Source organism: Macaca thibetana, chromosome 2 (genome assembly GCF_024542745.1).
Source record: "Macaca thibetana thibetana isolate TM-01 chromosome 2, ASM2454274v1, whole genome shotgun sequence".
Lineage (NCBI taxonomy): Eukaryota > Metazoa > Chordata > Mammalia > Primates > Cercopithecidae > Macaca > Macaca thibetana.
The window spans coordinates 82,568,283-82,592,758 of NC_065579.1; the positions used below are offsets into that span (position 1 = coordinate 82,568,283).

A 24,476-nucleotide genomic window follows, 5' to 3' on the forward strand; every position below is an offset into this window, starting at 1 on the left:
CAGCCTTGTTTAGAGTTTTCAGATTTCTAATTTTCATTAATCCAGAGGGTATTGTTATTTTAATTTTCATTTCTCAGATTAGTAATGAGATGGAATCAATTTCCTTAGTCCTTTTTTCTGAGTTCACTGTTTAAATATTTGGCCCAATTAGGTCAAATACTTGATCGTTCAAATAATTTGCAATTATTTCATTAGATTTATACTTAAGTAACATTTTGCAGCAATTATAGTCATACTTCTACCATTTTTCTACTGGATCGTCTTTTACTTGACTTGTAGGAATTCATTATAAAAGTCCATGTTAATTATTTATCTGCTATATGTGTGCAAATAGCTTCTCCCAGTTTGTGGTTTGGCTTTTCACTTTCTTTATCATGTCTTTTGATAAATATATTAATATGTTCTTAATTTTAATATATCCTAAGTTAACAATTTTTGGAAAATTTTGAAATCCCATCCTACTCCAGATTCAAATAGACATCCTCCTGCACAGTTTTCTAAATTTTATGTAGCATTATCTTTCATAATTAAGTATTTAATCATCTGGAATTGATATCCAACATCCAGTCTTTATATGGATAACCAATTGCCCCAGCACCATTTATTGGAGAGTTTATCCTTTCCCCATTGATCTAAAAATCACTTGTCATTTATTACATTTCCATGTGTACATGGATATGTTTTTGAATCTCTATTCTGTTCTACCAGCCAGTTTTGTCTACCTCAGACAAACACCACACATCAGTTTAAATTTTTAGCATTATGCCTGTTACACATCTTGATATTTAATAGGACTAGTCACCCATCTTGTTATTTGGTAGTCAGAAAAGTATTTACTATTCTTAGCCACTTGCACTTCCAACTAAGTTTTAAAATCAGGTTGGCAAGTCACACCTATCGTACTTCCCAAAAAAACTCTTGAGATTTTTAATAGAATTTTATAAAATTAATTAATTTGTGATAAATTTACATCTTTATGTCAGAAAGTCTTTCTCTGAATGAGTACGATTAACCTTTACATTGGTTTGTCTTCCCTAATATCTCTTAAGAAAGTTTTGCATTAAAAAAATTGTACATCATTTATTAGATTTATTCCTAAGTACTATCTTTTTTATTGAAATGGCATTGAATTTATTGAATAACTGAATTGTTTTAAATATTGAGTCTCCACATCCCTGAATATAATTCCTTATTTATCCATGACTTTTATATTTCATCCAGTATCATTTTGCAATTATTTCATTAGATTTATATTTAAGCAATATTTCGTGGCAATTATTATCATACCTCTTATGTTATATATGTATTTTTACTGCTGATGTATAGAAATGCTACCGCTTTTGTAGTTACTGATTTTTTTCTATCAATCAACCTTGTGGAACTCAGTATGTTTTTAAGTAGTTGCTGATAGATTTGTATGGATTTCCCATATTTGTGTTTTCTTCAAATAATAATATTGTTTCTTTGTTTCTAATCCTTATGGTATTTTTCTCATGTGTTACATTCTTAATCTATTGTCAGGGACTTTCAGCATAATATTGTAGAGTAAATCAATTATGATTATTACTAATATATTTGGGCTGCCTTTTTCAAACTCAAGTGACTTTTTAACTCATCATTTATTTGTTTGTGTAATTTTGGTCTGTTTAATTCAGCCAAACTAATTAAGTCTTTAAAATTGTATTTTATTTTCTCCCATTTGGAAATTTGGATATTTCATTTATGTTTTTAGATAATTACATTTTCATATGTGTGCATGAATTGACCAATATGAAGATAATTAACGCTTTCATTATCCTGCCAAAAAATAAAGAAACTTCAATGACCCTACTCTCATAACTTCACTACTTTGTCGTTTTTGTTGTTGTTGTTGCTGCTGTTGTTTTTTTAATCTTAGACTCAGAAGGTACATGTGCAAGATTTGTTATATGAGCATATCGAGTCATACTGAAGTTTGGGCCTCTATTGAACCCATCATCTCAAATAGTGAACCTAGTACCCAATTCGTAGTTTTTCAACTTTTTTCCCTTCCTCCCTGCCCCTTTTTGGAGTCCCCAGTGTCTATTGTTTCCAGCTTTATGTCCACATGTACCCATTGTTTAACTCCCACGTATAAGTGAGAACATGCAGTATTTAGTTTTCAGTTTCTGCATTAATTCACTTAGGATAATAGCCTCCAGCTGTAAACGACATGATTTCACTCCTTTTTACGGCTGTGCAATATTTGATGGTGTATATGTACCACATTTGATGAACACTTAGGTTGATTCTATGACTTTGCTATTATGAATAGTGCTTGGATAAACATATGAGTGCAGATATTTTTTGACAGAATGATTTCTTTTCCTTTGGGTAGATACCCACTCCAGTAATGGTATCAATTATGGTTGCTGGGTCAAATGGTAGCTCCATTTTTAGTAATTTGAGAAATCTCCACACTGCTTTTCATGGAGGTTGAACTAAGTTACATTTCCACCAACAGTGCCTATGTGTTCCCTTTCCCTCTCAGCCTCGCCAACATCTGTTATTTTTGACTTTTTAATAATAGACACCCTGCATGGTCTCATTGTGGTCTTAATTTGCATTTCTCTAATGATTAGTAATATTGAGTATTTTTTCATGTTTATTGGCTTGCATATATGTGTCTTCTTTTGAGAAGTGTCTGTTCATGTCCTTTGCCCACTTTTTAGTGGGTTGTTTTCTTCTTGTTAATTTGTTTAACTTCCTGATAGATTCTGAATATTAGTTCTTTGTCAGGTGCAGAGCTTGCAAATATTTTCTCTCATTCTGTAGGTAGTCTGTTTACTCGGTTAATTATTTATTTTGCTGTGCAGAAGCTCTTTAGTTTAATTAAGTCCCATTTGTCAATTTTTGGTTTTGTTCCATTTACTTTTGAGTGATTTGTTTTTTTTGTAATGTGGAAATTACACTATTTTTGCTAATATATAAAAAGGCAATTGACTATTGCATATTGCTTTGGTTTCAGCAACTATACTAGTTTTTGTTTGTGCTTTGTTTTTTGTTTTGTTTTGTTTTTTGCAAGAGGGTCTTGCTGCGTCACACTGGCTGGAGTACAGTAGCGTAATCCTGATTCACTGCAGCCTGGAAATCCTGGGCTCAAGCAATCCTCCCACCTCAGCCCCCAACCAGCTGAAACAACAGGCATGCACCACTACACCTGGCTAATTTTCTTTTTAGAGATGGTGCCTTGCTGTGTTGCCTAGGCTGGTCTGGAACTCCTGAGTTCAAGTGATCCTCCTCCCACCTCAGCCTCCAAAGTGTGGAGATTACAGGTGCAAGTCATCACAACCAGCCTAAATTTTCTTATTAATAATTTATCTGTAGATTCTTCTGTATTTTCTTCATAATTACATCATTGGTGAATAATAAGTTTTTATTTCTTCTTTATCAGTAAATATACTATTCATTCATATGTTATACTGCTAGTAAATCAGTAAATTATGAATAAAACAGGTAATAATGGACATCTTTACTTTTGTTTCTGCTCATAAAATGCATTCTGTCAACATTTCACCATTAAGTATCAAGTTTACTATAGGTATTTCTTCTATACCATTTATCATATTAAGGATGTTCCTGTCTATTTTTAATTTGATAGGAGATTTTATCATGAATGAATGTTAAATTTTGTCAAATATGTTTCTCTACATTTATTACATTATTATATGATTATAATCCTTTAATATATTTATGTAATAGATTACATTAATAGTCAAATAATAACCCACATCATAAATTCCTGGGATAGCCACAGCTTGATCATGGTATATTTTCATTTTTATACACTCCTAGTTTAACTTGTTTTTAAAATTTCACATTTATATTTGTGAAAGACATTGACCTATAATTTTTTTATTATATTTTAAGTTCTAGGGTACATGTGCACAACGTGCAGGTTTGTTACATATGTATACATATGCCATGTTGGTGTGCTGCACCCATTAACTCATCATTTACATTAGGTATATCTCCTAATGCTATCCCTCTCCCATACCCCCTCCCCACAATAGGACCCAGTATGCGATGCTCCCCTTCCTGTGTCCAAGTGATCTCATTGTTCAATTCTCACCTATAAGTGAGAACATGCGGTATTTGGTTTTCTGTTCTTGCGATAGTTTGCTGAGAATGATTTTTTTGTGTGTATTTTTCTGATTTGGTTTTAGTATCAAAGTTTACTAACCTCATTAATAGGTTGGGTAGCATTTCATCTTTTTCTATGTTCTGGAACAATTTGTATACTATAAGTAGAGTTTAACTATAAATCATCAGAGACTACTGTTTCCATTATGGTGATTTTTTAACTGATGATTCAAATTTTTAATGATTTATAACTATTTGAGTTTTCTATTTATTTCTGAATTGGTTTCAGTAAGTTATATTTTTGAAAACTTTGCTGTATATTTCAGGAAGTTATATACTTCAGAGTTTCCAAATGTCTCATTATATAGCTATTTTCAATATTTTCTTTCTAATCCATACCTTATCTGTAGTTATAGTTTTTAATTCCTTATACTTATTTGGCCCTTTTCTACTTTTTCCCTGATCAGTTTTTTTCAGTTTTTCATTAATCCTTTCAAAAGAAATTAACCTTTGAACTCATTAGTGCTTTAATATAGTTCATCTATTTCATTTATTTCTGCTCAAGTTTATTATTTCCTTCCTTATACTTTCTTTTAGTATATTCTGTTAATCTTTTTCTAACTTACTAACTTGGATGCCTAGTGCATTAATCTTCAGGCTTTCTTCTTATCTAATATAAGTATTTAAAACTACGTATTTCTATCCATGTATTGCTTTAGCTGCATCCCACTAGTTGCTCTATAGTGTTTTTCATATCATTTAATTCTGATTTTTAATTTTTGTTGGACTTTATTCTATGACCCATGAGTTCTTTGTACTATAGTTTTACTTTCATCTGTAGATGTCATTCTAGTTATTTTTTGTTACTTATTTCTAGCATTATTGCATTAGAGCCAAATAATGTGGTCAATATAAAGGTCAGTACTTCTCAAAGTCTCTCTAGGTTATAACACCCTCACTTATCTAGACAATTCACATAATTTCCTGTTTCCTTCTATATCTTGCATTAAAGCTTTTCATAAAATTTAATATGCTAATTGGTCCAACAAAAATAAATATGAATTAAAATATTAAGATGTCATTGGGAGAGTATGTTATCTAATAAGCTAAAGGCAGGACTAAAAAGAAATAATTCCAACCTTCATTTCTGTAATTTTGTTCTCACTTTTAGTGTCTTACCCCTAAGACCTGGGTCACAGTGTTACAAGACTTCCTGGGAAGTCTCATGAATTAATACGTTGGCAATAATAACGTTAAGCTCATGGACAAAATCCTTCATGTTAATGACATATACAAACATAAATGAAGTGTGACTGTCATTTCTCCCCAAACTCAAAAACTCATTGCTCCCGATGAAATGTACACATTAAAAGACCAAAAACGATAATAATAATTAAACTAATCAAATTGTACCATAAAATATATACCTACCAGCTCAAGGAAAAATCCATGAAATCTGAAACTAATTGAAGATGAAGACAGATGTAAAAGGAGCGCATCTCAAAAATGGAGGAGGCTGTGGTGGACAGAAGGCAGAACAATGGTTGTGTTCGTCAATGTCATGCCTTCTCTGCCATATGAAATAACAGATGTGTTCTCATGGGGCAGAGATGTATAGCAGCTCTGCTCACTGAAGCTCTGAAGGCACTCAGCAATCCATTGCCTCACAGGTTCACCTTAAGATCTAACAGAAGAGCATGTTTCCCTAAGTCTGGGAACTAGAGGGTTCAGTGCCTGGAGAGTTTGATTTTTTTCTGGAAAGAATACTAAATTTGTTGGTGGTAGAGTCCAATGGACACTAATGGGAAGACAGAAACTTGAGGTATGTTCTAGCCATGCTTCCCTGATTTATTTAGTTTTAGTAGACCATTCAGCTTCCCTATAACTGGCTATTTTACAACCTAGGCTTGTTGTAGTCAGTCTAGTCCAAATAAAAGGAACATATCTTATAAGCCTAATAAATGCAAGAGACTGAACTTACAAAGATGTGGTCTGTCTTTAACTCTTGAACAGCTCAGTATTCACTGGGCCAGAGAGGCACAAACATAAATATTCGGCACATGTAAGTTCTGGAAGAGCTCTCAGCCAGGTAACTTCAGATATATTTAATTCTTCATTTCTAATTAATGCTTTCCCTACTTCTCTTCCCTACACCCACCAGGTGACCCATCACATATCTGAGAGATTCAGGATTCTGCAGAATTCTCTTCTGCCCTTTCCATGTTTTAGTGGCCATGCTGTCTTTTGTTTCTCTACCTAGAGAGTCTCATTAAAACCCATAGTGTTGCTAGTTCTAGACACAAATGATGCCCTGATCTAAATCTGTTTGTTTTTTTGTTTGTTTGTTCTTAAGTTCTGGGGTACATGTGCAGGATGTGCAGGTTTTTTACATAGGTAAACATGCGCCATAGGTGGTTTGCTGCACCTATCAACCCAGCACCTAGGTATTAAGCCCAGCATGCATTAGCTGTTGTCCCTAATGCTCTTCCATTCCCACTCTTCCCCAGCACACCCAGTAAGTGTTGCTCCCTTTCCTGTGTCCACATGTACTCATCGCTCAGCTCCCACTTTTTAGTGAGAACATGTAGTGTTTGGTTTTCTGTTTCTGTGTTAGTTTGCTGAGGATAATGGCTTCCAACTTCATCTAAGTAGATCTAAATATTAATCTCCTCTATCACTTCTCTTTTTTTAAACCCCTCTGTATCTAATACCTGAAACATTGGGAGAGTTTAAGAATCAGTCCCTTTGTCTCCATATGTAAACATTTCTAAACAACCAGCCACATTAATACAAGTGATCTTTCTAAAGCACGTATCTAATCATTGTACTTGCTTAATTCCTTTAATCCCCTCTCTAACTTCAAAAGACATACAAGATCCTTTTTCTCTGGCCCCTGCCTGTCTAACCAGCTCACTGTCTGACATTCCCCACCCACAATATCCTGGAATCCAACCACACTCTGCTACCTCTATTCTCTCATATTCTGCCTGGATACTCTTCCCTTCTCAATCATTTGCTCATCCAAGACTTAATTTGGTCTGTCAAAGGACACTTAATCATCACGATTTAAATCAAGTTATGGTCCCTAACTGGCAGGCTTCCTAAACCACCTTTGTGCTTGTAAATCATAGCCCTGGGCCAATTGAATTCATAACGTGTCTGTAGTTACGGTTTTCAATTCCTGACATTTATTTGTCCCTTTTGTTTTTTTCTTCTACCATCGATCTACTGAATGTTCATTTTAAGGAATGCCTGAAAAAGTAATGGCCAATGTGCCTGAGGCCAATTTGCCAAAGAATCCATTTGCCATCAGTCATTTTGGTGAATTTATCGAATTTCGCTATACACCACAAATTTGGTATGATCATTGTAACCCTACACAGTTCTACAATAAACCACACTAAATGGAATGAAAACATTTACAAGGGGGCCAGATTTAGGGCCTTCAGACTCTCTCCACTCTGTCTCTCTCTGCAGCCATTGTCTCTCAATCTCTCTGCCCCTCTGTCTTTCCATCTCTTGTCCCAGACACCCACTGTCTCCAGTCTCCCTTTCTCTCTGTCCCCTGTTCCTCCCACCCCCATACCAGCCATGCCCTCCAGCTTCCTCTGCCCCCTAGTCTTCCCTCCTCTATCCTCTGGGTGTCCCCCTCTCTAGGTCAGTGGGCCAGACTTCGTGTTTCACTGATTCTTCTTTTCAACTTAGCAGAGGGTCCTACTATTCTTACCACAACCTTTATCAATGAGTACAAGAAACAAATTTTGGTTAATTGATAAAGTTGATAAATCCATCAAAGTGGTCGCAATGTGAAATTTGCCACAAGAATTTCAATAATACTAAAATATTAGGAAAACAGCCAATGACTCTAAAAAGAATTTGAAAACTAGTAAAAATTGAAAGGCTCCCACATGAAATGCCAAATTTTTGTTATATTTGTTAGAAGGATATATTCACAAACATATTCAAGAAAGGCATATTTATAAATATATTCATAAGAATATATTTACAAAGAGACTAAGCCTCCCTAGAAAACTTAGCTTTCAAAAATATCAAACTGATCCTAAAATACTGCTAAGATGAATACATCTGTAAGAAAAACACACTTTATGATTGAACAGATTTTTAAAATATAGTCTTAAAATATTCATACACAAATTTATTTATAATCCTTTACTATATTTAAAACAATACTCCTTAAAAGAAGTCTTTGTTAAATCTGTAAGTGTGGTAAAGTTGGCAAAATATTTATGTAGTAAGCTGATCCTTCAGTAAATTGGCTTTTGGGGAATTAGGCATTGAGAAACTGATCCTTTAGCAAATTGGCCCTTGGTATATCAGTTTGCTTCCCTTGTACACACCTCTCTAATCAGTCTCATTGCCACACATTGCAATGACTGACATCTCCCTCAGCTCCCTTGGGACACTAAGTCTTATTTATTTGGTATTGCCAGAACTTAGCACATTGTGTTTCATCTGATGAAGACTTAGAAATGTTGACCAATGAATAAACAAATTAATTCATAAATGGCCTTTATGCTGCCTTAACCTGAGGACTTCTCTCCTTCTCCTTATGGGATAGATACCAAGGGAATCTGAATTTAAATGGGTGACAGTCAAGGAGGAAAAATTTTCTTGCACATTTTACTCTTTATATCCATATTTGTATATGCATAGCCTCATAAATAATGAGCCCCAATATCAAATTTCAAGAAGCTATACAAAAGGAGCTCAAAACAAAATTTTACTAGGTTGACTATTACTTGGGGTAAAATTTATTGAAGCCTTACTAAACAATTGAAAATATTTTGTTTACAAGACATTTACCACAAACACTTTTGTTATACTTGGATTTGCCCTGTAGATATATTAATAACTTCTGTTCTCCAAAGGCTTTGAGCAGAATGTTCCCTATGTATAGTAAAGACTGCACTATATCTACTATTTGTTGTTGTCAACATGTGGTTCACCATGAAGCCAAGACTATCTCAACAGGCCTTAAATGTGTCCTTGCAGGACACATCAAGGCTAGATCAGTGTCAAACTTATAAAGTCAAATTCCTGCTCTACGCCCACTGCTGGGCAGCACACTTAGCCAAAACTGAATTTATAGTCATACCCCAGACTCATTCTTCCTCCTGAGCTCTCTACATCAGTGAATTGTACCGGCCCTCATTCCATTATTCTCAGAACTACCACCTCCACCCTCAACTCCTCTCAGATAGATTCATAAAGAATAGACAGAAAGAACCAAAGGGTGATGAGCTATCAGCCTTGTTAGTAGTTACACAGTAACTCATACATTACATGGCTTCCTAGTATGGAAAAGGACGCGTAGGCCTGTGGCCCAAAATATGGCATCATGCTCCTTCCAGCTAACACTGAAGACAACATGGTGTAGAAGAGGCCAACTAACCCACTCTGTCTCAGGCTGGGAACACCCTCTTTTCCAACTGAGACTTACTACCCTTACTACCTGGACATGCAAAAAACCAAAGCACACCAAGCCTGAACAAACACAAATCCAAAATGATATATTTTTTTACAAAAATTATGCCACTCATTAGCAATGACCCAGAAAATAGAGGTGGCCCTCTGACTCTGGCATATCTCACCACTGAGATTAGTCACTCCTCTGCCTGTACTTAGGACACTAAACCTGTGGGAAGAGAATCTATAAATGTACAATCACTTTCTTCCTCTTTAGCAAGGTCAGCAGAAGTCACCTCTTTGGATCCTGGAAGAGCAGGGAAACAGAGAAACAAGGATCTCACCTTACTACTCTCCACCATTTCTCCAGTCATCCACACCAAGTACTGGAGCATAAATCTAAACTACATCACTTTTCTTGCTTCCTCATCATCCACTGTATTCTGTCAGCCACCAAATCCTGAAGTTCTGTCCCGTAGATATTTCTCCATGTACCGTTTCATCTTCATACATCCTACCTTGACCCTAGATCCAGCCCTCATTGTCCTTTGCCAACACTACAGTAATAGTCCCCCCATTCCTCTCTCTGATTTAAGCCTTATCTTGTTTCTTAAACTCTGCACAGAAGCCAGAGTGATCATTCTGAAACTCAGTCATGTCACCCTCTGACAGATTCCCATTCACTACAGAGTAAAGGCCAAGCTCTTTAGAATGACTTACAAAACCCTTCATGGCCTACCTACCTTTACAAACTCATCTGCCTCTTTCCCTGTCCCATAGGCATCTCAGTAATATTAAAACAGTTATAGTTTCTGATATTCACCATGCAATTGCAAGTTTCCGTCACTTTGCTCATGTGAGTCCTTCTGTCTAAAATACCCTTGACTCTGTCTCATTTGGTTAACCCTGATTAAAACTTGAATATTTTGTTTAAAGTGTTTCTCCTTCAGGAACCCTTCCCTAAACTCAACCCTGGCTCTCCGTCCTGCTTCCTCAGGCTGGGGTATCCTCCCCTCTTCTCTATTCCCGTAATACTCTGTGAATTGCTCCATCATTATATTTTTCATCCTATGCTGACATTTATATACTTATCTGTTTTCCTTTTGGGCAGGGCCCATATCCCCAATAACAAGAGGTTACCAGCATTCAGGAAAAGTTTGTGAACCTAAACTGAACTCTTTGCTCTTCCAAATCATGTATTCATTTCTTTATTTTCCATTAATTCGATCATCATTTACTAATGAATTCCATGGGCACAGCCCACTCCACTCACCCACTTTCATTTTGCTGGGTAGTATCCTGATTTCTCAGATATTTTGGGGGCTCTATGAAAATTGTTCACTTTTCCCCTCTCTATACATTCCAGAGCATATCAAAAACATTTGTTAACCACTTGCAAATTGTGATTTGTTTTTGAATTACAGGTTTGAATCATTTTTATATGCTTCTTGTTCTGATGACACAACTGACTGATTACACTTCTCCTTTACGGGTATAGGCTGACATAAGTGATGCTGTGTGACAGTCTAATACCCTGGAATTGTGAGATTATGCTCCCTCCTTGCTGTCTTCCATCTGCAGGAAATGCAGACCTCGATGGCAGCCATCAGAGTTAAATACATGTTGATAAATAACATTAGTGAAGTAACAGCAGATTATTATTTTACAGCAGGTCTTTGAAGCTACTCAGACTCGGCCTGTCTCTTCCTGATTCAGAAAAGCTTTCAGCCCACTGGCTTTAGCCACTAACGGACACTGATTTTTTTAAATTTGAGTTCATAAAGGGTGAAGTTTTGAAAGCTTTGATGTAAATCCTACAATTTCCAAACAAAATCTCAAAAAAAAAATGAAGAAACACAGAGGGTGGGTGGTTGCCAGTCTGTGGAAGTCAAAAGCAGGGCAGGCCAGCTAATCCAGGGGCACTGGGATTGGGAGCTGGGGAACAATGAAAGATGTGGGCTCTCCAGGCCTCTGGTAATAACCATGAGCAGCCAAGAGCAAGCGACAGCGGGAAGAAGCCAGGAAGGACAGGGACATGAAAAGATGATAAACAAAGGCCTGTATTTAGCTCCAACTCTCCTACTACAATGAGCTGACGTCGCAAGGAAAGAGTAAGATTTATATAAACCACCTCATAAAGAGAACTTTAAAATAATAATAAGAAGCTAATCAGTTAATTTTGCACAACCAATACTTAGATTAATAAATACTCAGCCCTACAACCTCATGGAAATATATTAAGTACAGACGCACTCTATCACCTCTATAAGGAATCAAAATATTTAGCAACCAGCCCAGAATGATCAGCCAATCAGAAGAGACATTGGTTATAGACACCAGTCAGGCCATCCTCGAGCACAAAGCTAAATATAAGCCCTGAATAAACACACAACTGCACAAACAACAGGCATATCTTCCCTCCCCTGCAAAGTTCCACTTTAGAGTCTACTCTGGTTCCTCTCCCAAGCAACAAGAGTGATTAGTGATAAAAATTTGAATGAAAAATCTGAAGTTATTCTTGTGCATATTGGTTTTTGCCTGAAGCTAAAAAAAAAAAAAAAAAATGACTTAAGAGTTTCTTTTTCCATTTTCAGCATTTTATTTGTCCTCGCTGTTTCTAGGCTCTAAAGGCCAGCGATTTTCCCATTTCCACTGCCCTGCAATCCAAAGCTCCCTCCTCAAAATAGACACCGAGAAATCATGAGCTGTTTCTTGGTCGCAGGCCTTGCAGGAATTCCTGAGCACTGCCTTCCTACTCAAGCTTCTCTTCATCTCACCCAGCATCCAGCACTTCCGCATTTCTTTTCTACCTTCTCCTCCAGACCTGGTTTCAAATCCAATCCTCCATCCCTAATCTTTATACACTATTAATTTTCTTGCAGTTTCGTCCATTAGAAATTCTTTGGAGAATAGTAGCAATTTTAGGGTTTTCTGATGTCCGTGTCATTGAGCTGTAGCTCCCCACTCCATTTTTTGAATGGGAACATTTATTACTAATCTCATGTCAGTCATTCTCTTAAATGATTTGCTTGTATCATGTCACTTAGCCATTAAAATGCATTTAAACATTATTTTCACTTTGCAGGCAACTGGGGATCAGAAAGTCTAAGGAACGGCCGGGCACGGTGGTTCATGCCTGTAATCCCAGCACTTTGGGAGGCCGAGGCGGGTGGATCACGAGGTCAGGAGATCGAGACCATCCTGGCAAACACGGTGAAACCTCGTCTCTATTAAAAAAATACAAAAAATTAGCCGGGCGTGGTGGCGGGCGCCTGTAGTGCCAGCTACTCAGGAGGCTGAGGCGGGAGAATGGCGTGAACCAGGGAGGCAGAGCTTGCAGTGAGCCGAGATCACACCACTGCACTCTAGCCTGGGTGACACAGTGAGACTCCATCTCAAAAAAGAAAGTCTAAGGCACTTCTCATTGATCACACAGCTAATAAGCAGTGAAACCAGTCTGAACTCAGGAGACAGTTGATTTCAATTTCTTGTTTTCTTATCCTACATTGCTACTCTAAATTAAAAAACAAAAATACTAATAAAACTGTCCAAAGTTATAAGGTCTGGCCTCAATTTGAATGACACTTTTCTAACTCAATCGAATGTTTTCACATATAAGAATAGCTGGGTCACCACTCTACATCTTCACACTGCTTATCAATCTCAAGCCAACAAAGCCCTAAGCAGCCCTCAGCTTGAGAAAAATGTTAACCAAAATAACTTCTGCCTATCATTACTGAAGAGAAATGAAAGATTAATTTGATATATTCCAAGTATATGTTGCCATTTATTTGAATCAATGCTCCATTAGGTATTCCAAAATTATTTAAAAATCAATAATGATCAGCTTTGGGTTAAATGGTAAAGTCAACAAACCCAAAGCATTATTTTGAGGGTTGAGGGGATTGGTTTCTTTCTTTAGAATTAGATAGAACGAAAATTAATTTACAGTTAGACATTGGCCCCAGAGTAAAGAAGGAGGGCTTATTTCTGCTCAGGACTGGTACATGTACAGGCGTGCATGTGCTTGTGAGTGTGTGTGCATGCATGTGTGTACTTGTGTGGGAGGTAGTGGACACACAGTGAGGTCCAGCTGCATTGAGGCAGGTTTGGAGGGCCCTAGGAAAGCATGGACAGAAACTGACCTGCTCTCTAGGGGCATGCTGATTAACTAAACTTTATGTAAGATCATATTGTTTTCAACCTCAGAAATATTTACCAGAAAATCAGAGACCATGACCTCCTGGACAAAAGGAAAACAGTCACAGCACTGAAGGCAGGAGAGGACCGAGCCATTCTCCTGGGACTGGCCATGATGGTGTGCTCCATCATGATGTACTTTCTGCTGGGAATCACACTCCTGCGCTCATACATGCAGAGGTAATACCACTGGGAGGGTGCGACCCTGCTGTTTGTCTCCTCCTCCATCCTCCCCCATCACTTAGGCAACCCTAAGGTCATCTTCCTCGCCTTCTTTCCTGATAAGAATTTTGAGAAGTTCCTGGTAAACAATACTTTTCAATAATGTTATCTAATAATAATAATAAATATAGCTCTATGTATAACATGGATACCAGGCGTCAAAGACTTGTACTTGTTTAATTATCACAATTACTCTATAAGGTTAAGTATAAATATACTCATTATAAAAATGGCAAAACTGAGGCTCAAGAGAAATATGATTTCCTCAGTGTCTTACAGCTCTTACTTGTGGCAGAGCTAAGATTCAAGCCCACATCTCGCTTATTCCAAAGTCCCTATTCTTGCCACTTCACACTTCTGTCCGTTCCCCATCCTCCTCCCTTTTCCACCCCAACCAACCCCTCCATCACCTTCCACGTGAGTGGTTCTCAACTGCATATTCCAACTTCCCCAGAAACTCTAAAAATGACAATACCCAGCCCCCATCATCGTCACCCCAGAAGGTCAGATTTAATTGGTCTGGAGTGGGACCCAGTCACCAGTATCTGTTAAAGCTCCCCAGGTGATTCTAATGGGCCTTCTAGGCTGAGAAACACTGCTATGCATCTACTTTTAAAAATAACAGATTTTGAATCTTTTCATTTCAATATTTGCCGTAGGTTTACTGAATGGATAGGGAGGCAAATAAATTGTGAGACAGCAAGTGTACTCTCGCCCTCGGTAAGCCACGTGGTAAATCCCACCAGCATCTCTAGCTGTTGTCCATAAATTGGACACTCTAAACACAGGCAAGCCCAGCCTTGATGTATCGAATGGGGGGAAGTCTCACAGCAGTTCAGCTTAAAGAAACAAGACCTTTTCTAATGAAAAATTGAGGTTTCAATCCAAAAGAAAATGAAACAATTTTGTGGCATTTGTTTCTCCATCTAAATTAATACTTTCATTTTAGAAGCAAAATCTAGCTGAAATACAGTAATTTGCTGAAATTAAGGCATCATCTTTCACATTTGTGGCTGCTCTGCTCTGTTTCTCTGATGGCCTTCAGCTGTGCTCATTTTCAATGAAAGTGCTGATGCCTCAGGCCCCAAGTGGTCGCTGATTCCAAAATGCTTTCAGATCTTCACATCTGCTTACAACCATCAAAGATTTTTTCCTCAGTATATAAGCAAAATGTGACCACCCATGTTCCAGGAAAACACAATTTGCCACACCGAGGGAGGGGATCAGGTCTAGTATCCTGCTTCTGGAATAAAACTTCACACATGCGAAGGGGCAGGATGCTGTGGATGCCTGTCTAGCAAAAGGAAAGGGTATCAATCTGCAAAGAAAACACGTTTCTCATTGCTGTGGTGATCAGCTTATATCCAAAACCAAACCATTGATTGCTGGTGTGTTAATTCCTAATTACAAATGTTAATCTTGATCATAAAATTAAAGGTATATTAAAATGACAAGTTGACAAATGGGCAGCTGGATTCTTCCAGGTGAGAGGTAACAGGACACCCTTATTCATCCATTAGTCTGCATAAAAGAGTTTCTTTTCCATTGTGTTTGTGGGGAGACAGCACAACACAATAGAATGAGCCTGCGCCTTAGAGAATTACAAGATTGGGTGGGATCACAGTTTCCATCACTTACTGCCTATATGTCCTTGCATATGTCATGGGATTTCTCAGTTCACTCACTTTTAAAAAGAAATTGCTTCCCAACTTGCACAGTTGTTGAGAGAACAAAAGAAGGTATTATATATGAAGTACCAATTAGGGTGAAAGGAATGTGCAGCAAGTGACTGCTCATGATATAACGAAAGGGTTGAGTTATCCTTTTTCCCTTATTAGAAAGACCTTAAGGCATTCTGTCACTGTCGTTCCATCTGTCAAGCTGGACCACACAACCCTCCACTCCTTTGTCATCTCCCCGCTCCTTCTCCCTCACACCTTCTGTGCCTGCAAACGGGGCAGGGAAGGGATCTGGGATGCAGAAAGTACAAAGTAAAACATACAGAGGTAGGGGCTGGAGCATGTCAAGAAGCTGCCTGCAATGTGTAAATACAGGGTGAGGACAGGTGATGATTTTAAAGCATGCTTCATGTTACCAGGGAGTTCAATAAGGGAAAAAAGAACTTAAGTCAAATACCAGAGAATACCATATAAAATGGAAGTCACTGAAAACGTTCTCGCGTGTCCAAGTTTGTCTATGCTATATGGTAGTTTGCTTAAAGCTGTTCTATACGAAGGCCTAAACTTTACACAGATAGATCATATTAGAGATTTAGAAAAGATTTTTCAGCTTCAGGAGCTGAGAAATAATTCCCTCAGATGATGCCTTTCTCACTATTAGCTCTTGGGCCTGTGTTTACTCTCACCCCTTTCTCTGTAGCGTGTGGACCGAAGAGTCTCAATGCACCTTGCTGAATGCATCCATCACGGAAACATTTAATTGCTCCTTCAGCTGCGGTCCAGACTGCTGGAAACTTTCTCAGTACCCCTGCCTCCAGGTGTACGTTAACCTGACTTCTTCCGGGGAAAAGCTCCTCCTCTACCACACAGAAGAGACGATAAAAATCAATCAGAAGGTAGGAACTTGGCGCGCTGCATTTCAGTTACCCCACAGAGCTTCACACCAGGCTCTCTGCCTCTGAAGTTCCCCTTTGCCAGCATTTCAAAGGAAAATACTTTCAGGAAGCAGAGCCTGCCTCTTCCATTCAGAGAACTTGCTATGTGACTCTTGCCTAGAAAATATTTATTTTCTGTGCAAGTTGTGGGCAAATCATTCCTACATTTGTGGTAGTGCAGATTTGGCTTTCACTTCCATTTGAAAGGGTAAATATTAATATATCTTTACACAAATAGACTGAGTCTTTCAAAGCAACTATGCAGCTTAGAGATGTACAAGACAAAACCATGTGTTTATCCTGTACCTGGGAACCACCAGCTAAAGGTGTGTTCTGTTGGTCCATGGTCATTGTCATTTAGTTCTGTGACCTCAGGGATATAACTTAACGTTTCTGATCCTCAGCTTCCTTTTCTCTAAAAAGCAACAAATGGACACCTTGCAAGGTCCTTATGAAGATGAGACCTCAGCATATACAATGTTGAGCAGAGCATGCTACTTTCGACCCATGGTCACTGTGTGTGTGTGTGTGTGTGTGTGTTCTTCTTCACATATGTCATATTCATAGAGGCTGAATTTTCCAGCACTAATATATTCAAGTCCACGTGGTAGATATTCAACAAATGTGTATTTTATTAAAGTTTTACATAAAATTTACATTTATAAGGTCTGGAATGACCAGGAAGGTGTCAGCAGACCAACTTGCCATTACAATTTTAAGTTAAATATATTGAGTGTTGGATTTGTGGTAACAATTAGATATGCAGAATAATCTCATATGCGAAGACAACTCAATGCCACTCTTGGCTCTTATTACCAGGATAAACCCTTCTGACCTCTAATCTTTCTTGTAAAAGCTTTTCTTTTCATTACATTGTCAGCATTTAAATGATACAGCTTACGGTTATTGAAAAAATGCAGTAGATTCAAAGTTCAATACTAGCACATAGAGAGTGAATAGGATTTGTTTCTGATATATCGACACAAAGTAAGGAAAACAACCTGGAACTTTTGTTGCAATAACTTAAAAGAATTCTTGCAAATATCTCTGAGGAATCAACATAATAAATATTTCAGAGAATGTTGTTTGAAAATGCTGGCTCTGATTTTCTTTCATTTGTAGTAGCCACAAATAATACCAGTCCCAGTGCTGTGCTGCAATATGTAAAGCCTAGCTCTCTCACAAAGTGTTTGTCTTTCATGATCTTCGCTTAAGTCAGATTTTAAAATCAAAGCTGACCGGTAATGATGAATGCCTATAAAACTCTTAAACCTGAATAGGCATCAAAAAATGGGACATATTTTCATTTCCTCATTTTGACAATTTATCACTACAGCCCTGTGAATGCATTATTTAGGCTATAAACAGAGAGGGAAGCTACCAATAAACTGTCCCAGTTATGTATTCAGGACTGGTATCTTACTTGCTCTCAGCATAACACTAGGTCATCATTTGGTTTATTGGTCCCACTATCTTGTTTTTTCAAGTAAATTATAACATAGAGAACTGTGCATGAAATGAAAAAGTACAGCTCAAGTATTACAAACAGATTCATGACCACCATGTAACCACCTTAAGGTTCAAGAAATACAACATTTTCTGTACCCCAAAAACACCCTACATGTCCCCTCTCAATAACTACAGGCTCTGCGTCCACCAAAGACAACAACTATCCTGACTGTTTATGGCAATTACTTTCTTACTTTTCTTTGTACTTTTATCACCTAAGGACATATCCTTAAACACTAAATATTTTATTAATAGTTTTGCCTCATTTTTAAACATTATATAAATGGAATCACATAGAATACTTTCTGTCTGTTTTTCTTCACATAGCATTATGTTTGTTAGATTTATTCTATTTGGTTACAGTTCATTCATTTTCATTACTGTATCATATTCCATTGTATGAATATGTCTGTTTATTCATTCTACTGCTGATGGACATTTTGAGTTGTCTACAGTTTGGGACTATTACAAGTAATTCTACCATGAATATTCTCATATATGTCTCTGGTGCACAAGCACACACACTTCCATCAGTTATAAACCTGAGAATGGAATATTTGAGTATACATATCTTAAAATTAAGTAGATAATGCCAAGTAGTTTTCCAAAATGTATATGCCAATATACATTCTCACCAACCCTGTGGGTATGAGAGTTCTTACTGCTCCAAATCTTTACCAACACTTGGTAACATCTGTAATTTTGATTTAGCTAATGTATATTTCCTCACGATTCTAATAGCTAATGTTATCAAGTGCCTTTTCATTTATTCATTGGCCATTTGGATATCCTTTTTGTGCAATGTCCATGCAAGTTGCTTGCCCATTTTTTTATGGAATTGTTTCTTCTTTACGTTCAATACAGGAATCATTTAAACATGAACCTCTGTTGGTTATACGTGTTGCAAATATATTCTCCCATTATGTGGCCTTTTCACTCTCTGAATGTCTTTCAATGAAAGAAACTTCTAATTTCAGTGCAGCCAGATTTTGTCAATCTTTTTCTTTCTGTTCAGTGCTTTTGCTGTTCTGGTTAAGTCTTATACCCACCCTAATATCATAAAGTCATTCTCCTAAATGACATTCTAAGTGTATTATTGTTTTCCCTTTCATGTATACAGTAAAATCTGACTGGAATTAATTTTTACGTAGGAATCAACTTTCTTTTTTTTTTGTTTGTTTTTTCATATGGACACCGACGTGCTCCAGTCCATTTTTGAAGAGACCACACTTTTCCTCACTGAATTATTTTTATAATCTCATTTCTTCCTCCATTTTATCAGAAGTTATCTATTCTGTTACTATTCTTTTTAAAGTCAAAAAATAACAGATGCTGGCGAGGTTGCAAAGAAAAGGGAATGCCTATCCAGTGCTGGTGGGAACATAAACTGGTTCAGCCATTGTGGAAAGTAGTTTGGTGATTGCTCAGAGAACACAAAGCAGAGCTACCATTCGTCCCAGCAATCCCAGTATTGGGTATATACCCAGAAGAATACAAATTATTCTGCCACAAAGACACATGTACATATATGTTTATGGCAGCACTTCTCACAATAGCAAAGATGTGGAATCAACCTAAATAAATGCCCATCAACAGTGGAAAGGATTTTTTGCTTCTTTCTGGATACATCCTATCTTCTAATTCAGCAATTCTTTACTCTGCAAATCAACTGTTAAACCCATCCATTGAGTACTTAATTTCTCTTACGGTATTTTAAATTCTAGAATATCCAACTGAGTCTTGTTTTATCATGTCCAGTTCTCTGCAATATTTTAATTATTGTCTTTTAAATCCTTCAACATAAAAAGTAAAATTATAGTTGTTATAAAATCTATTTTGATATCATCACTATTTGAAGCCCCTATGTACCTGTTCTGTTTTTGTTTTCTCTTGTTTGTTTTCATGCTGTCTTGTAATATCTGACTATTTTTATTAGGTTTCAGATATTATATTTATAAAATTTTTATAAAAAATAACTTTAATCCTAGGATAATGTTATAGTGTCATCATTTCCAAAAATTATTTCCATTTGCTTCACCAGCCACAAGCCATTCAGCATCACCTCATTCTGACTTCATAAATTGTGATACTCAAATCAGAACTGAAGTCCCTATGAGGACCTATCTATTTCAGGCTGACTATTCTCCCAGGATGCAACCCTTCAGAATCCCAACCCAAAGTGAATAGGGGAATTATCAAGACCCCAGCTTGATAGGCCCCCAATAATAATTCCTGCTCATAGCTCTGCAAGGCTGTCAAAAATGCCAGTTAATCTCCTAGGCTCTCACCCCCTCTTCTACAATCAGCAAATGCTCCCAGGGAAAAAGGCAGCAAACATTTGGCTCACTTTCCTGGCCCAGTGATTCTTCACTTTCTGGAAAGCTACCCTCTGCTTTTAATCTGAAATATACGCACTGAAAATACACAATTATCTCTATGTCAAAAGGTCATTAAACTGTCTTCATGCAAAATGAGGAATATTCAAGATAATTATGGCAAAAACATAAAAAATTTTTCAATGTCAGCTCTCTTTCCTGTTATCCTTCCCAGGCTCACCAAAAATAATGGTCTCCCTCACAGTTACCAACAAATAGGCATGGTTATATTGAGATACATCAGGCGCTGTTGATAATAACTGTCCTAAGACAATAGGAGGTGAAAGGATATTAGTCAATCTGTCTGCATCTTGGTAGAAAGCATTTTATTTTTACATTTTTACCCTCTCTCATATAGTTTTTCTTTAGCCTTTAAACCCAGTGACCAACCTCTTGTCAACATTATGACCGAAGCTGCTTAAGCTGATAAACTGTCATGCTCTCCTAGAGCCACTGGCTGACTAATGGGCCCTGGGAGCTACAAGAGGGCTCAAGGGTCCCTGCCTCCCTTGGCTACAAGGCTGTCACTAGCATCATAAAAAACAGCAGCTGAGTATTAATTCACTATGATTGTTGCTTGTGAATTCCTCAATGCCAATCTCCTTCAGGATTTTAAAACCTCTTTTCCTCACCAGGAATTCCCAAAACATGCCCCTATGGTTTGAGGATAGATTTAAAATGTAGTTTGGTGCAAAAGAAAGGAAACTATACCCATTTTTTTTGGTATATGGCATAATACTATATATCTGGTCTGATGATGTAGAAAAATCCCAATTCAGTTTCTCCTACTATACTCTCACAACACACTGCCAAATCCAGGTGTGGGGGGGCTTTTCCCCACACATACTGAAGGTGAGTTCAGAATAATAAAATAATTTTCCCAGAGTTACACATTCACTAACTAATTATGTCTGAATTAAAATCTAAGTCTTTTTACTTCATCATCCTTGCTCTTAAAGAGTAAAACATTAGAGCATCCCCTTGAGAGAGTAAAGACAAGAGTTCTGAAAAATCCAAATTCTGTGAACTATTTATCCTTCTGATAGATATTTTGGTGAACAGGTGAGAATCTACATCATTCCATCCTATTCCAAGAGGCACTTAGGATCAAGTAAGAAACAATGAGCAAAGAATAGAATTATCTGTGATCCATAGGTAGGATTAGGACTGTATATTCAGCACCAGTTTATGTAGAGTGGATATTAAACAGATAGAAGCTTACCCTGAAAGGGGTAAAAAAAAAAGTGGGGGTTGGAGGTGGGGAATATGCCCTGAAATTTGGCATTTGACATCGCATAATTAGCATTTTAAATTTGAGATATTTCTTAGACATTTCCTGAAACTGCCGACAGACCAGAGATTCAGAAACACTTTTGTGATTGACAAAGTTTAGTCACTCCTTACCAAAGTTGAAATCTGGGAAAACTGAAGAGAGCACCTTTGTGTATAAGCAAAAGAAAGAATGTGCCATAAAGAAGCTGATACTGAGCATCAAAAAGGAAAGCAGGGGGAAGGAACCTAGTGCTTTTCAATTGCCAAGAGGGAGGCGCGTGGTGAAGACTCAAGGTCAGATTAAATATCTGCCTCACTTTAGGACTAATTGGATACATCAGAATCCTAGGGACTCTGTGGTTTAAGCTTTCTGGATATTGTCTAATCCCAAAGCTCCAAGAAGATTCTATCTCCTTAGTCAATTTCCTAGGTCTTTCAAGTTTCTTCTCTACTCCACATCAAGCAGAAGTGTCATAATAGATATGAGACCTGTGGGCAAATATAGGAAAGGAAAATCTCTCTGTAATGGGACCTTTGTCTCAATACTGAAAGAAACAGTCATGCATAGCAGTGTGAATTCTATTTTCCTTTTCACTACTAAATACTTGGAACAGTCAACTTGCCAAAATCAAGCAGATACTAGATATTCAAACTAAACAAGTCTAAGGTAAACATTGTAGGATCCACTTTTTAAAAAAGTGATGGTAAAGAGCATGAAGTCTCAAAAGGAGTGGGAAGAAATGAAGTCTCAATTTACTTTCTCAACTCATCTGTTTATCACTAATGTTCAAAAAATTCAAAAGTTGAAAATATATTTGTGAATCCAAGGCTACCACCTGGTGAACTATACATTCTTTGAACATTCATGTTATGTCCTGCTCTCGAGCATAGAATGCAAAGTCTGGTACATTATATATGCTTAATAAATATGTGCACAATATTCATTATTTGAGACTACTAGAAAAAGTTCCATTGACTTTGGAACCAATAATATTTATGTTTCACATGAGCAGTGTTTTTTTCCATTTTTGGTTTTTGTTTGTTGTTTGTTTACTTCATGGACATTGTGGACTAGGACCTGGCTACTAAGGAGTTCTGACAGTACATTTGTAACCCACCTCTATGATTGTACAGTCTTTATTGAAAGGCTTTTTAGCCACATTCTCATCCCATTTCATCACCCGTCTGTGTTTTTTTTTCTGTTTCTCTCTGTACATTCTATATTGTTTATGTTTTTGTCACCTATATATAACATGCTACATGGTATATTGGAGACAACAAATATTGAATGGATTTTATTACATTTCTAACCCCATTTCAAAAATAAGATACTTCCCTCTTTATAAAAAGGCAAATGAAGAACACACCCTTCCCTTGAAGTGATCTGAGAAATTGATAGCTCCCTTCCTACCATCACAAGGAAAAGGAGGCTGACAGTGAGGTTATTCAGCCCAAAACACTCTCTTATTGCCTCATCCCTTCCCCACATCTTTTATTTTTAAGATGAAGGCATGTCACTCTTTGCTTCACACAAGCCTAGTAAGGCATGTCTGAAAAAAAGCCCAACAGGTAGTTTCTTAAAACTTCTGTCCATCATGAGAATAAAAATAACTGTTCTAAAGGATTCTGGAAGAGAGGCTAAGGAAAAAAAATTTAGTCAGTTCTCCAAAAATTGGAGAGAAGATGCAATTGCTGGACCTTCATGGCCCAGGTAAGGGAAAGGATGATCAGGAGACATAGACGGGACCCAAGGTTTTGCAGCTGGGAAAGGAAAGAGCATGATCTTGGGTCCATCCCTGTGGTTTTCAGTACTAAAGAGAAGTTTCTGTCTGTCAAGAATTTAAGGATTGGGAAAAGCAGTAAGATTTTATTAACAAAACTCAGGATTAAGAGAGATGAAAGTCTAAATCTTCCACTGAATGGCTGCTTCAGAGGTTTGATAGATTTATATAATCACATGTTAAGGCACAAAAGAAAAAATTACCTATAGCCATAGTAAAATATTAACATATTTTTATCAGTACTAAAATATATTGTATATATAAAATTATTACTCATATGTTCTTTCTGTTAAATATCATACAGAATCTAAAAGCTAAATCTTCCCCTTCCCACACCTCCCACCGAAAAAGAAAGATCTAAAAACGATAGATGTTTATTTTCTATCTAAATTACATTTTTCCAACTAAGTGTATATCTCAGTAAAGTTTTGTTTATTGAAATGCATTCTATGTATTCGAAACCAAAGACATAAAAATGCCCTCTGAACACATGATAAAATCATGAGATAACTAAATCTTCACTCTAAATTCACACCTGCCTAAGAAACATACTCATGACTATTGTTTGAGCCACAGAAACAAAAACCTAGGCTCCTAGTGTAGAATTCAGCATAATGCAAATCTCCTAAGACAAAAAGGCAAGGGACATGAGATGACAGCCATTAAACAGGACTGCTTCTGTGAAAACAATGCAGCTAGTAATTTTGTTCTTCTTAGAGATTCCATAGTTTAGTATGTGATGCTTGATTGAAGACTTTTAGAAGACCATGTGGATATATGTGAAATTCCAATAGAAAAACATGTTAATGAAAATTTATTGAGCCTTTATGCATATTCATCATTTAATTGTCACAAAAAAATCCAAAAAAAAACCTGCCATGATGGCTCTATTAATCACATTATATAGATTTTAAAAATTTATTCTGCGAGGCCACATAACTTGCCTACAGTCACACAGTAACCAGATCTCCTGAG

The 24,476-nt window shown here is 36.9% G+C and overlaps 1 protein-coding gene across 3 annotated transcripts in view; it reads left to right on the forward strand.

The window, feature by feature from the left end:
• KCNMB2 (potassium calcium-activated channel subfamily M regulatory beta subunit 2) overlaps window positions 1-24,476 on the forward strand; it is a 298,583-nt gene that overhangs the window by 267,008 nt on the left and 7,099 nt on the right. For all 3 annotated transcript variants that reach the window (XM_050778304.1, XM_050778303.1, XM_050778302.1), the window contains exons 3-4: window positions 13,738-13,908; window positions 16,330-16,525. In XM_050778304.1, the coding sequence (XP_050634261.1) occupies window positions 13,738-13,908; window positions 16,330-16,525 (367 nt within the window). The remainder of the gene's footprint in view (window positions 1-13,737; window positions 13,909-16,329; window positions 16,526-24,476) is intronic.